The sequence below is a fragment of the Salarias fasciatus genome, chromosome 12 (assembly GCF_902148845.1).
Source record: "Salarias fasciatus chromosome 12, fSalaFa1.1, whole genome shotgun sequence".
In the NCBI taxonomy this organism is placed as follows: Eukaryota; Metazoa; Chordata; class Actinopteri; order Blenniiformes; family Blenniidae; genus Salarias; species Salarias fasciatus.
Window position 1 is genome coordinate 22,012,265 of NC_043756.1, and position 14,570 is coordinate 22,026,834.

The window sequence follows — 14,570 nt, forward strand, 5'->3', positions numbered from 1 at the left end:
TACCTTGAGCAGGTTGGACCAGTAAGATGGCAGTGCAATAATCTTCAAATACACATTTTTGGACGGTACAAGTGATGAAAACATTTTGAAAAGTTAAACATTTGATAGAAAATGGGTGCAGTCTTTAAGGAAGCCGGAAAGCCTGGGTGAATGCAGGGTGAGAGGGAGTGATTGGTGGGCCATCAGTCCACTTCAGGGCAGCTGTTGCTACATGTGTAGCTCACCACCACCAAGTATGGAGTGAATGAATAATGCAATTGTAAATGACTTGAGCTCCTTGAGAAAAAAAAGACACTATAAAAGCATTAGAATGCATGATGCTGAAGTTTTCAAGTTGAAAAACTCTATAGTATTTGTTGCAACAGATTGAATAGATATTCATGCTTTAAAAAAGATAAGTTTCAACTTTTAAGATATGCTTGCAATTCTCCCATTGTGAAAGATCCGCCTTCTCGTTTCCCCTTAGATGGCACTCTGACAGTAACTCATGAATAACTTTTGTGTTGAAGCTCCACAATCTTGGCAAATCAAAGTTTTATAATTGGGAAAACATTTTATAACTGACAAATTGTGAATGTGTGTGTAGTTTGAACCTATTGTGAAATAACTTTAAGTCCTTTAAAGTTGAAATTGGCTCCAGATCCCTGCCTGGAGAAGCCTCCCTGCTCACCTTTATTCTGCTCAGGTTTGACGTGGCAGACTTCTGAAGTGAAGACAACCTGCCCCGGATGAAACTGCTCAAAGGGCGCACAGTAATTCTCTGTTGTAATCATTATTCCAGCCACCTTTATTTCATTTTTCCACTAACTTTATTAAAGCACCAAGGAGCAGTGGCTGCCGGAGATATTATTCCAACGGTACATTTGCATAAAAAGCAACTGGGTGCTTTCTCTCACCATGTGGGCCTCTGGCATATATTTCTGGTGTAAAAAGTGCAGGTGTGCTGGTGGAATTCTTGTAATTCTATCTCCTGGATGGACACAAGTGTTAATTAGATCACACTCAGATGAGCCTGAGTATCACAGCATCATTGTCGAGGAATGTCATTTGGATGAAGTGCGCTCTGCGAGCTTATTAGTGGGAAGAAGTGCAATATTCATGACTTAGGCTCTTTAAAATTCTCTTCAAGAGGGAATATATAGGAAAAGTGTTAGTGGAACGATCACCGCTCTCCATCTCCCCTCTATCCTTGATCACATGAAGTTTTTATTTGAAGGTGTCAGTATGATTAGAGTCTTTGCGAGCGTGGAGGAAAGTGGATGGAGTGGGTGGACAGATACATGTCATGTGTGTGTATAAGTGCTGTGTTTTTTTTCCCCCTTTGCTTGCATAATGCAAAATGCAAATGCTTTTTCTCAAAGGTGCGTATCATTGAAGAAATGTAAGATTATTCTTTGAAGCCCCTTTTAAGGTTCCACACATTAAAAAAGTTAGCAGCAAGAACATTGACATGCTGGTAAAGACGGAACGGGTCAGATCCATACTCAGAAGGAAACAGATTTTCTTCATCGCACGCCAAATGGTGCTGGATGATCTCAGATGTTTAGAAATAAAGTCCTGATCTAACATGTTTTCAGTGACCATCATCTAATTATTCAAAAGAAACATTGATATTAGTGAAAATATTATGTGGGATATTGCTCCTGGAAATCTACTAGAGCTAACAGGAAGTTTATTTTCAATCGATTTACAATCAGAGCCTCTTCTGTTATACTGATTGGCTTGACATGACTTTCCCAGGAAGAATTGCAGCCCCCAAAACCCTTAGCAAGCACACAGCAGCTCGTGCTATTGGCTGCTAGTAATTACAAAAACAATACCAAACTTTCTCTGTCTGGCTCAGCACATATTGATCAGTTTATGACTTCAAGAACTCCACCTTTAAAAAAGTTTTAGTCAATTTCAATTCAGTTTGAAATCCCTTTATTTCGTCAGAGCTGAGTTCAGATTTAATATTTAATGGATAGTTAACAAGAAAAAGTATCATAATATTAATCTCCTTGTCTTAAATTGTGTGTGAGACATGCTAAAAGTTGTGCCTTCTCACTCTTCAAAATGGATGCAATTGAAGTTTAATGATTCAGAGAGCTGGGATGTTTTAACATCATGTCTCTGGAAGGAGGTAAATGAATAGGAAATCAGCAAATCAGTAGGTGAAAAACAGGACACAATGGGTAATTTATGAATTGCATTATGACAAATGCAACTTTCTTGTTTACTCGGAAAATCTGAGGAAATGAGATTCAAGAAACCTGAAATGTGACACAAGCATGCGGTGATTTCCGTCTGCGAGCGATGTACAATTGGAGACTAGATCAAAGGACAGCTCAACTATTCACACTTTTGCTGATTTCACTTGACAAGTCACCCGCCTCCCTCCTCGTCTGTCTCCCAAGTTTCTCTTTTCTCCAACTTTTCATATGCTGAGCAGAAAAAAAATGGTGTCTGAATAGAGGCTTTAACAACTACGTGGTGTAAAGTCCCCCCTCTTCCTGCCTGCTGTCAAAACCGAAATTGGGAATCCTCTCCTCTCTGCAGTTACTTTTTTCTCACTGAACATCTACAAATCATTGGAAGCGTGTAAAGACGCACATGCGGTGGAGATGAATGGTTTAATTTAGATTGAAATTACATAAAGTGGCCTAATCGGAATAGTTGACAAAAGCTCTGACGGAGAAGTGATAACCTGCAGGCTGCTTCCTTAGTGCAGGAGATGGGAGTGAAGAGTACAGGTCTAATTGCATGACTGAATGTTGGGAGTGAAGACTTTACATCGGAGCAAAAATTAAATGAATGTTACTTTCCAAGATAAGTCACAGCTTTTTGAGTACGGCTGCTAAAAGTCATTCTTTTTAAGGATGTTTTCTCTCATTTTTTAACCAGTTTTAACCAGTTCTGTTCTACAGCTTCTATATTCTCTCCCCCACATAGTTTTTTTTAACTTGTTGATCTTTTTTTCTGAAATTTCTCAGCTATTTCTCCTTTTTATTGCCTGTTACAATGTTTGTTTTCTCCATGTATCTCTTTGAAATGTCCTTTGCTGTCTCACTCCTGCGATGGATGTGTCTGTGTCATCTCTCAGACATCCTATAACAGATCTGATGAATCCACTATTATTGCAGTTTTTGAAGCCCCAATGGAGGCCACCATCGCTTGTGGTTTTGAACCACCAGACATTTAATATTCTTTGAAACAGTGCCTGTGATTAATTTAGTGCTTGGAGTTTGTGTTTCGAGAAAGGCAACGTTGAAAATTGCACAAGTTTGACCTTCGGATGGTAGATTTAATGAAAGTTGCCGGATGGACAAACAAATGAAGGAGAAGGACTACCACTGAACATATTATGAACATGATGAAACTTTGGTTTGATTCAAACACCTGTATTACGGTTACAGAATGGGAAAACACCTGTGTTTGTCTTGACTCTATCTCTTAATAAGAATTTTAAAAAATTTGCAATTCGTAAGATTTCTTATTATTATTTTGGAAAGATAACATATTTTAGTATGTGGCAGTTTTTCATCTTGACTGTGTGTTTTAGTGGTATTAAAACGCTAAGTTACACATGTATGACACACTTGTGAATCTTGTGATTTCACTGGACTGCAGGAAGAAGTCCGAGAAGTTCATGTTATGATTCATCTGCAGATAAGAATTAAAGTATATCTGATATATTTAAAAAAAATGGATTTCATGCAGGTTGAATTTGTGCAGTTGCTTTCACTCACAACTGTTGAAATTGTACACTGTGTCGTAGTGGAATAATTAACGTCACATGAGAGCTTATCCAGAGTCAGATGTGTTGTTAAACTTTGTAAAGTCTTAACATCCCACTTAATGTGGAACCAGATTTTTCTGTTTACATCCACGGCTGGGGTCAAACTGTGTTTGCCCCATGGGACAAGTTTCATGAAGCAAGTGCAGCTCTCTCTGTTGGACTGGGAATAGAAAAATGTGAATGACAGGGATTTCATTTTTACAGCAATCTCAGATATATGAACTTGTGACATTTTAACCATTGTGAGATTACAGGATATTCTAGGGAAAAAACAGGACCACAGGTCTTCTCAGGAGGAAATACAGGATTGTGAAAGTTTCACGACTCTTCTTAAGCTATTTCTTGCATGAAACTCATATTGATGCTATTCAATGCTGCTATGGTTGTCTCCATAGTTCATTTTTAAGAAACTTCCATAAATCAACGTTGAAATTGAAAGAATTGCCCATTTTCCTACATATATTTGAATAACTCAATTATGATTGATGGCTTATGTACTTCCTTTATTTAGGCTTAACTTTTATTAAGTTATTTAGCTTAACTCACTGATAATCACAATTGTCATTTGGCTATCTCAGTACCATGGACAGTGCCTCGAATTCTTCATTTAACTGTGTCCCACTGATAATCTGCACCAAAATGGTGGCTATTTCAGCATATTCAAAGCACTATTGGCTATTTCAGCACCATGGACAGCGCCTTGGACTTATTAAAACAGTGACCTAATGATAATCTTCACCACAACAGTGAATTGGCTATTTCAGCACCAAAGACAGCGCCTTGGATTTTTAGTGATACAGTGACAAACTAATACTACACCAAAGTGGTGGATTGGCTATTTGAGCACCATGGACAGTGCCTTGGAATCATCATGAAAGAGTGACCTACTGATATTCTGCACCACATTTCAATTGGCTATTTCAGAACCATGGACAGCGCCTTGGATTTTTCGTGAAAGAGCCACCAGGTGATAATCCGCACCACAATTTTTGATTGGCTATTTCAGCACCATGGACAGTGCCTTTGATTTGTAATGATAGTGACCAACTGACACTCTGCACCATAATGGTTTGACCACTTCAGCACCATGGACAGTGCCTTGGATTTTTAATGATACAGTGACCAACTGATACTCTCCAACACAATTTTCCATTGGCAAATCAGCACCATGGACAGCACCTTGGACTTGGACCCACTGATAATCTTCACCACAATGGTGGATTTGCTCATCAGCACCATGGACAGCGAATTGGAATTCATCAATAAATACAGACCCACTGTCGATCTTTACCAAAACGGTGCGCTTTGGAGTTATTAAAACAGTGACCCACTGATAATCTTCACTACTGCAACAGTGCATTGGCTATTTCAGCACCATGGACAGCACCTTGGAGTTACTAAAGGATAAGTTTGATTTAAACAGTTTTCACGTTGTTTATAGAATGATGTACAACAATATACTCACCCAGAAGGCTTTTCTGATCCGAACAGTGCTTCGGGAGAAATTTAGATCCGAAATCGAGCGGCGGTCATCCGTATACGTCTAGCAGACGGGGCGTCGGTAACGCCGCTCCTAAAACGGCTTTAATTGTCCAAAAAGTTATTAGTTTCACCAATATTTCCTCATGGTCCGCTCATGCCACTCCTCCACAACAGCCCGGTGTCGCCAGATAAATGTTGTAGTTCTGTCAAACTCTGAACTGAAAGCTTTGTTTATGGAAGCCGCGCGCTTGCTCAGTACTGCTCTGGCCAGCCGTTCTTCTCTTTGCCTCTGCGCTCGCCTTTCGATAAGCTCTTCATCTGTATATTCTGGCTCGAAACTGTAAGGACACCCTTCATATTCAAAGTTGTCGTCCACAACATCTTCGTCCGACAGATATACGTCCATTTTACATTAAACTGGAAAAAAAAAAGCACCGTGTGTAGCCTCAGGTTGCCCCGCACACAATGAGCCGTACTGCGCCTGTGCGTGGCAGCCGTAAACAAAGCTTTCACTTCAGAGGTCAAAAAAAAACAACCAAAACATTTATCTCTGTAATATGCTTGAAAGAAGTCCAGAGGCATTCGGCAGCGTGAGGATGTTTATTCCAATAGCACTTATCAGAAACATGCATTAGCATCGGCAATCGAAAAAACACACACACAACAATACTGCAGCTTCTGTAGCTCCCGCTTACGTCACACTACCGCCTCGACATATCAACATAGATATCTAGCTGTAGGTGTCTAGATACACGTGCACACCAAGTAGTAAATTCAAAACGAACATATATCTGCATATATGACAATCTCAACACCGGGCTGTCGTGGAGGACTGGCGTGGGCGGATCATAATGAAATATTGGTGAAACTAATGAGTTTTTGGACGATTAAAGCTGTTTTAGGAGCGGCTTTGATGATGCCCCATCTGCTAGACCTATACAGATATGTGCTGCTCGATTTTGGATCTAAATTTCTCCCAAAGCACTGTTTGGATCAGAAAAGCCTTCTGGGTGAGTATATTGTTGTATTTCATTCTACAAACAACGTGAAAACTGTTTAAACCGAACTTATCCTTTAAAACAGTGACCCACTGATAATCTTCACCGCAACGGTGGATTGGCCATTACAGCACCATGGACAGCACCTTGGATTTTTATTGATAAAGTGACCCACTGATATTCTGCTCCACAATTGTCAATTGGCTCTTTCAGCACCATGGACAGTACCTTGAGTTTATCATTAACCAGCGACTCACTGATCATTACAAATGTCATTTGTCTTTTTCAGCACCATGGACAGCACCTTTGACTTAATAAAACAGTGACCCACTGATAATCTGCACCAAATTTAATTAACGTTTAGCGTTGAAGAAACTTTTGACAGTATTTCCCACGAGTAATGACACATTTGTATGTTATTTACCTCCACTACAGTCTGCACATCTTGGTTTGGTGAAAGTTCCCAAAAACAATCTGTAAGTGAGTTAAGTTCACCTAGGAGGCTCGACCTTATTCTTTTGTTGAAACAATCTCTGTAAAAACATATAGAAATCCTTTTGGTCTATTTCATATTCTGTTTCTAATTTATAAAAGCTCTCACCTTTTTGTGTCTATGTCTATTCTTATATAATTTGGCTTAAAGTTACCAAGCAGTTAAATTTTTTTACGTCTTTTTCTCATCTATGTTTTCTTAAAATACTTTGAACCAGAAGTCCAAAAAGAATTTATTGATCAAATCCAAAGTTGTTTTGCTTTTTCAGAGCCTATTCTGAGCCTATTTGTATTAGTAGTCATACTCTGTACTTGAGAATTCCCTTTATTTAGCCTCCACCTCTGTCCATCTTGTGGCACAATTTGTAGCACAGCAGCATGACAATGGGCAGAGCTGCTCAGCATATCTAATATTCCTTAAGACTTGACAGTGCCAGGCCTCCCCCACATTTAGATCTTTCAACTGTTGTATATTTAATTCTTGGTTTACTTTCCCTCCAAATAATTCGCAATTGTTATTACTTCCACAGATTCTTGGTTGTATTCAATTATCGATTTTCAACAAGTTCATTGGCAGACATTTTCTCATCCACTGCCTTCTTGACCTGTTCATAGAAGAAAAAGACCGCTTAGTTTTACAGAAAACAAAATTACAACCATAAAACACTCGATGGCAAGGTGATGCCTGAAACTAAATTGGAGTTGTGCTTTAGCAAACACTTCAATTTGTGACCTTTGCACAATTGAGAAGAATGCGAACCTGAATATGTGAACTGGATAAGTGATTTAATTGTTTTTTTGTTCAAATAAATAAGCTTTCTTGCTTCACGATAAATTAGGCCTCCTGGATGTGTCATCCACTTAAGAAAGCTTAAAGACAAGCAAAGTAGGAGAAAAGGAAATGGGAGAAGGAACTTCCTGATAGGATCTATCTGACAGAAAGTTTTCATTCATGATTTAGTGAGAGGTAATTAACGATGTGTGGATTATTTTTCTAATGGAGGACAAAAGAGGGCACACTTTTATTTCCAATTATCCCCACAAAGTCACCTCCTGCTGTCCTGAGCTGCAGTGATAAAATAAGTTACAGTGTGTTCAGGATTCTGCAGAAGTGAGTTGTTCTAATGGTCTGAGTCCCAGAACAAGTACTGAGATGGCTAACGTGACTTAGAAAAGAAAGTAAACCAGAAAACTGGCAAAGGTCTATTGTGAGTAAACTTTGAGGATTGTGTTTTTCATCCCTCACACATCATCAACGTAATTCTTCTATGAAATCCTGTGGTGTGCGTCATCTTGGTGGGCCAGCTCAAAGGAATCACTCTATTGCTGCTCTGGGCTCTGACAGACAAACTCTCACGGGAAAACACACAAATTAAACAGAACCCACGTTATGACACAAGTTGACAAAGACAGATTGCACTACAAGCTTAATTATCTAAAAGTCACTTTTTGAAATGACAGGTCTTCTAAAATGTGAACTAGCCGTCTAACAGAAGGCAGTAATTATGGAAAATTACTGGTGACTTGAGCGTTGACATCAAATACTGGATTCAAGAAGATGTTTTCTGCTGTGATTTATGAGCAGGAGTGTTTTCCACGGACAGTTTTTCGGCGTTTTGTGATCCCCAGCTCGCTCAGCTCTGTCCACAGAGCCATCTCATCGTGTGTTGATCCCTCGCTCCTGTCACACAATAAACCTCCATCGCTCCAGTGGGTTTGATACCCCGAGGCTGCGAGCTTTAAAATGTGTTCAAACCAATAATGTTTCCAAGAATTAATGACTTCCAAGTTCAAAAGCCCGGCAGAGTCACTTTTTTAAAGTTTTACTTGCCGTTCTGTTCAGCTCTCATTGTGAAATTACCTCACACCTGATTTACACTCCGAGCAGAAACAGGTTCACATCGAGGGATTATTTCAGTCCAATTTTATTAAACGACTTCAGAAGAACTGTAAATATCAAGAGTCAAGCAAAGAATTTAAAACAATGTTCAAATTATGTGAAATGACTGACTTTACTGTGAGGAAAAACATCTTCAAGTATAATGGAAGTAACTTTTAGCTGTTGTTGTTAATTGTTATATCCCTGTTCTGTACCCAGAACCAGAACTTTCAGGCTGTGTTCTTCAGAATTCTATCAGAAAGCAGAGAATTGGACATTTATGTTCATATATTTGCCATTGCAGTAGACCCCCAGGACATCTGTAACATGAAGTTAAATACGACAAGATTCAATTATATGATCTGTGATCAATTCAAACACTTGCTAAAGTTTAAGATGTCAATATCTTTAAGGTTGGATTGTTGTTTTTCATGTTGTTCTCTCTCTCTCTCTCTCTCTCTCTCTCTCTCTCTCTCTCTCTCTCTCTCTCTCTCTCTCTCTCTCTCTCTTACCCACAATTCACATTCTGTCGTTGTGTCCCTGGGCAAGACACTTCACCCACCTTGCCCAAGTATGAAAGTTGTGTGAGAGTGAATGGTTGGTGGTGGTCGGAGGGGCCGATGGCGCAGATTGGCAGCCTCGCTTCCGTCAGTCTACCCCAGGGCAGCTGTGGCTACAGCAGCAGCTTACCACCACCCAGTATGGAGAGAATGAATAATGCAATGTAAAGCGTCTTTTGAGTGTCCAATAAAGCGCTATGTAAAACCAATGCATTATTATTATTATTATTATTATTATTATTATTATTATTATTATTATTATTATTACATCTGCAGCTTTTTTTTTGTTGACATGCTTATGGGATGAAAATGTAATTTATCATGGTTGAATCAGTTTGTTATTTTAATATTATATTTTCAAATAATACATCAGTTCCACAATAAAATTGTGTCATTCTTCAATTGATGAGTTGAAGTCAGTAGTTGAGGGTTTTCCAATTCATCCATCCTCTGTTTGTTTGCTTCAAAGTTCTAAAACTATGTTTGTCTTGACTTGACTTGAGGCAGGAGCCTCAGTGACTTCTTTTCTGGCAGAAATGACATTCACAGCACACAGTGCTGACACCTTGTGGCCAGAAGGGAAACATTTTTTGCATTAAGGTTTTTTCTTCCATCGTGATCTTTTTCTTTTCTCTTCATCATCGTACCAGTTCATGTTCTCATCCAATCCTTTATAAGTTTGTCAAACTCTCTTTCTTCTTGTCTGTCGTTATTTTCTGATTCATATTCTGTAGTTTTTTTATTCTCTAATGCCATTTAATGATCCCAGATAGTATGTACCAGCATATTTTGATAGCTGCTTAGTTTAAGTCTGAAGACCTTATAGTATTATTGTCTAGAAAATCTTTAATATTTTCTTACATTCTATTCTATTTCCCTGGATTTCTGCTGCAGTTTGTCCCTGTTATACATTTGTGCTCCCAGGTCTCCGTGGAGTTTCAGTAATGATACTAAAGTAAATCAGTACTGACAGGAAATGTACTCAACATTGCATTTACACAATGGCTTTTTAATGCTACTTTGATAATGTAATAACCAACCAAATAATGAAATTATTGGTAAAATTTCATAACCTAGGAATTTGTAGTGCACTATTTGCAAGTAGAGGCATTATTGATTGCAATACAAGTAAAAAAAAAAAAAGAAATTATTACTTTGTTATCAGGTATTTTATTATTTACTAAACAGCACCAGTTGAATTTATGAGTAAAAAGCAATATGAGAGCAGTTCTCAGTAGTTTGGTGAGCGTTTGTTGTCTCTCTGTCCTTTCGGGCTGTATGCCTCTCTCAACCTGTCTGTGGGTCGTTGTTTGTTCTGGCTGTCTACCAGCAGCTTTGTAGGCATTTCATGAACATGACACTCGGTCTCGCACACAGTATCATAATCACTTAATCCCATAGATGTCTGATTCCTGCGTAGTGAAGCTGAGGGTGCTGTGACACCTATGGTTGTTTTTTTTTGTCCCGCTCGTGTAGATAATGTGTTGTAAAGTGTGTCGAGATTTAGAGGATTGCCTTCTTGGACTCGAATCCTGTCAAATTGAAGATATATAAATAAAAGTGCCAGTGATCATGAGATCGTGAGATTATAAGAGCTCCTAATCGGTCCGTGCTGTTGAGAGCTGTCACTTGTCTGATCTGTTTTCCCTGACGCGCTATTATCGCCTTTTTCCTCCCTGCCTCATCCTCCAGATTGGGTCGTGTGGCCCTCCAGGAGCTGCTGTGAAATCGTTGCATTCAGCAGCGGGACACGCGGCGCATGTAGGCGGAGGGAATAATAACAATAATAATAATGCCAGTTTCTGGCAGGAGCGGATTGACTTCTCCATAAAAAGCAGTGGCATAATTTACTTGACACATAACATGTCTTGCAGGTGCATTACATTATATGTCCATGTGGACCCACTCTGTGAGGAGAAATAGGTTATCTCTGCTGTCTGATTGTCAGGAAAACCTTTGTACCTCCCTCAGATTCGCCTGACGGCCTCACAGCTTTTTAGATGTAGTTTCAATATTGCATGGCCTTACACTGCTCTGTTTTAGAACACACTTTGTAACATTTGTTGCATTTTTGTGTTGATTCATATGTCTCAGCTGTGCTTCTGATGCCACTGTTTCCCTTTTCTTCCCTCCTTTAAGAGCCAAGAAGAAGACCAAGCCCTTGAACCTTAAGATCCACAGCAGCGTGGGCAGCTGTGAGAACCTGCCCACGCAGCGCTCGCCCCTCCACACCGAGCGGTCCCTGCGATCCTTCTTCTTCCCCTCCTTCATCCCCTCCACGCCTCCCGTCCACGCCGAAACACCCTCTGCAAGTGAGTGCACCATGTTTTCTTCTTCAAGCAATGAGATGAAAGAGAGAGAGACTCAACCCTGCTTGAATTTCCCATTTTAGTTCAGGGGAAGTGTTTCATTTCTGGGATTCCGCTCTCAGCTTGGTCAAAGTGCATTTCGCTTGCTGCGTTTGGGTCAACAGCTTTATTTAGTGGTAAAGTAGTCAAACTCTGTGCATTACAGCTTTGGCAACTTTCCGTTGTTTCCTCGATATCCGCACAATCTTCTTATTGCTCCAATTGTTCATAGTTAAAGCAACAGCTCCTCAGAACACAACGGACGAAGAATCGGGTGGCGCCATAATGACCGGAGGTGGTGTGTCGCTGCACATCAGCTGCCTTATTGGCCAATACATTATGGCCTTGCTGCGGAAGCCATTAGACCGAGGAGGAGATGCGGGGAGGGGGGAGGCATGGAAACAGAGAGTAATGGTAGACTTGTCAATGAGGCGAGTGATGAACGGCCGTCACTCGGCGCTGTGAGGCCTCGGACGGCCAATGTGCGGGGCACCACCGCGCATATCTGCCAGTGGAGGCATGGCGTGGAATAATTTCACATTATATGCATGACGGGACAGGGGGAAATAAGTTGTAGTTCCATCAGAGGGGACAAATGTGTCGCTATTGATGTGTGTGAATTTACTGATTAATCGATAGATAGATATATACATAGATAGGTAGATAGACTGGTGTATGTGCGGCTTATTCCTTGATAAATACACTTTAGATGTCTGACATTACATGATACGGCTTTCAGCAGCATCACACTTTCACAAAAGTCACAGATTTTGCTTCATTTCAGCTCGAGATTGTAGTCTTTTAAACATCAGAAAGGGAAGCGATACCTTTGGTTTTAGATGTTTCAATAATTCAGTTATTGGTGCTCTCACCGCTCCAAACAGAGCTGCTGTCATCACCACTGTCATTGAGACTGAAAGGTGTCTTGTTACATTTAACGTGACATTTTGATGAGAAGTCGCGCGTCACCTGCTTTTGTCTTCCACTCAAGTGGCTCTTTTGGCTGCCGTCTCGTATTCAAAGTACATACAAGCTGTGAAGCGGTGTCAAAACTTCAAGGCTCATGTGAAATGTCTCTGTGAGGAAAATGATTTGCTATTTGTCTTTGTGGCAGGAAAACACACAGTTTGAGGAAGGGATCGTACAGACAGACATCAGTGAAAAACATTCAGGCAAACTGTAGTTTCACCTTGAAGAGAACTGTGTTGATGGTGGGTCAGACTGAAGGTTTGCTTATTTCAGCTTTTACTTTCATTCGTGTTCCTGTCCATTTCTCATTCTCCACCACTGGGAATACTTACTGCGTTGCTGAGGGGAATGTGGGAAAAAGTGAAAATCAGTAATCTTCCATATGTTTCACTTACATACTATAGCTACTGTAGCAAACTTCTAATGAAACGAGCACAAGTCAACAGATGTCATGAAATTGCCATTGACAGGTATTTAAAAAAAAAAAAAAAAAACATGAAACCTGGATTCCCACCAATATTCACTGCTTAGTGTGAAGCCGGAGTATATGCAGTGTGACTTTAGATTAAATGGCCCGTCTTTGTTGGAACTCCGACTCGGATCCTGGTTGTTGGAACTTGCAGTGGACAGGGAGTAGCTGAATACATGTGATTAAAAAATATTTTGCTCCCCCCCCCCGCCCGCCCGCCCGCCATTATGTTATTTTGAATATTATTTTTTGTTGTTGTTCCTTTTCAAACATTTCGGTTATTTCCAATACAGTGAGAGTAAACCTCCTCTTTTTTCTTAGAAAACATGAATTACCGGAACATTTAAAAGGTTTTTATTTATTACATAAAGCATATACAATGGGTACAACACAGTGCCTCTCTATAATATTTTGTATTTATGACTTTTTTGTCAGACACCCTTGATCTTTTTTGCTTGTATGTCATGAAAATAAAAAGCATAAAAGCTTGAAACATCTCAATATTTTATTAGATCACAGATGTTTTGTAATCACAGGTCACAAATATCATTGCTATAAGAAAATAAAACAGCTACTTGAAGCTTTTTAGTTCATGTATTCATTGTGAAAGCAAAAATTTCCAATGATATAACAATTTTTAAAGATTTTAAAGTTAAGATCCTTATAGTAATATAACTTATTTACCTTTGGTTGCCCTTAAAGTTTGACTCATAGAATGTGTTTCAAAATGATTGTCTTTGTATTTCCACCCAGTATGGAATCTGGATTTGGTCTGTAACACAGTGAACCTGTGATATATACTTATAAAAAAGTAAGCACGCGTTTGGTAAGCGATAGAAAGTCCATGAATCTTTGTAAGTGATAAATGATGAAATATAAATAGCTCTCTGAGTCCTGCAGTCATTGACAATGAACACATCTCCCCTGTCTCCGCCTGCATGTGTTGCTGTGGGAGTACAAACCGAGCTGCACCGTCCAACTGAACAGCCTGTGCTCCAGGCTATAGCACACACACACACGCACGCACGCACACTTCTTACGTACTGCAGCTCAAGACTTTTTAAGAGTTGGAGGAAGTATGCTTTACCTTTTCTACCCCGCTGTACCAGAAAGAATTACTAGACGCGGTGGGGATCGCAGTGTGTTCTGGAAGCCCGTCTGTGGACCCACAATCCAAAATAAGCCCGTGCGCCGTGGACAGCTCGGGAGGGCGAAGGAGTCCTACAGCTCGCGGGCTTTTTGGGGAGGAGAAACCGGGCGCGCTCGCTCTGAAATATCACCTGTGACTCGATCGTCACTTTAATGTGAGCTGCCTGCTTCAGGCATGCTGTGCCGTTCGCCTGAATACAGCGTACATGACTGGAAGGACTTTTTTTTTTTCTTCCTGTGGTTGCTTGCAGTGAATGCTGAGGGTGATGTGTCTGTTTGTTAAAGGTTTCGTGGAGATTTTTATAGATTAGTGCATTCAGAGATTGATCTGTTTGTGTCTGACTGTTGTTTACCACAGCAGCAATGAAACCCTAGAAGCATTTATAAGGGGTATCTCTGGCTTTTACTGTGTTAATTGAATAGGCTGCACAGTGCTACAAAGTTTA

At 40.0% G+C, this 14,570-nt stretch overlaps 1 protein-coding gene across 2 annotated transcripts in view; it reads left to right on the top strand.

Annotated features, from left to right (window-relative positions):
- Positions 1–14,570, top strand: part of LOC115397632 (kinase suppressor of Ras 2-like) — a 125,785-nt gene that overhangs the window by 52,179 nt on the left and 59,036 nt on the right. For both annotated transcript variants that reach the window (XM_030104051.1, XM_030104050.1), the window contains exon 6: positions 11,329–11,501. In XM_030104051.1, the coding sequence (XP_029959911.1) occupies positions 11,329–11,501 (173 nt within the window). The remainder of the gene's footprint in view (positions 1–11,328; positions 11,502–14,570) is intronic.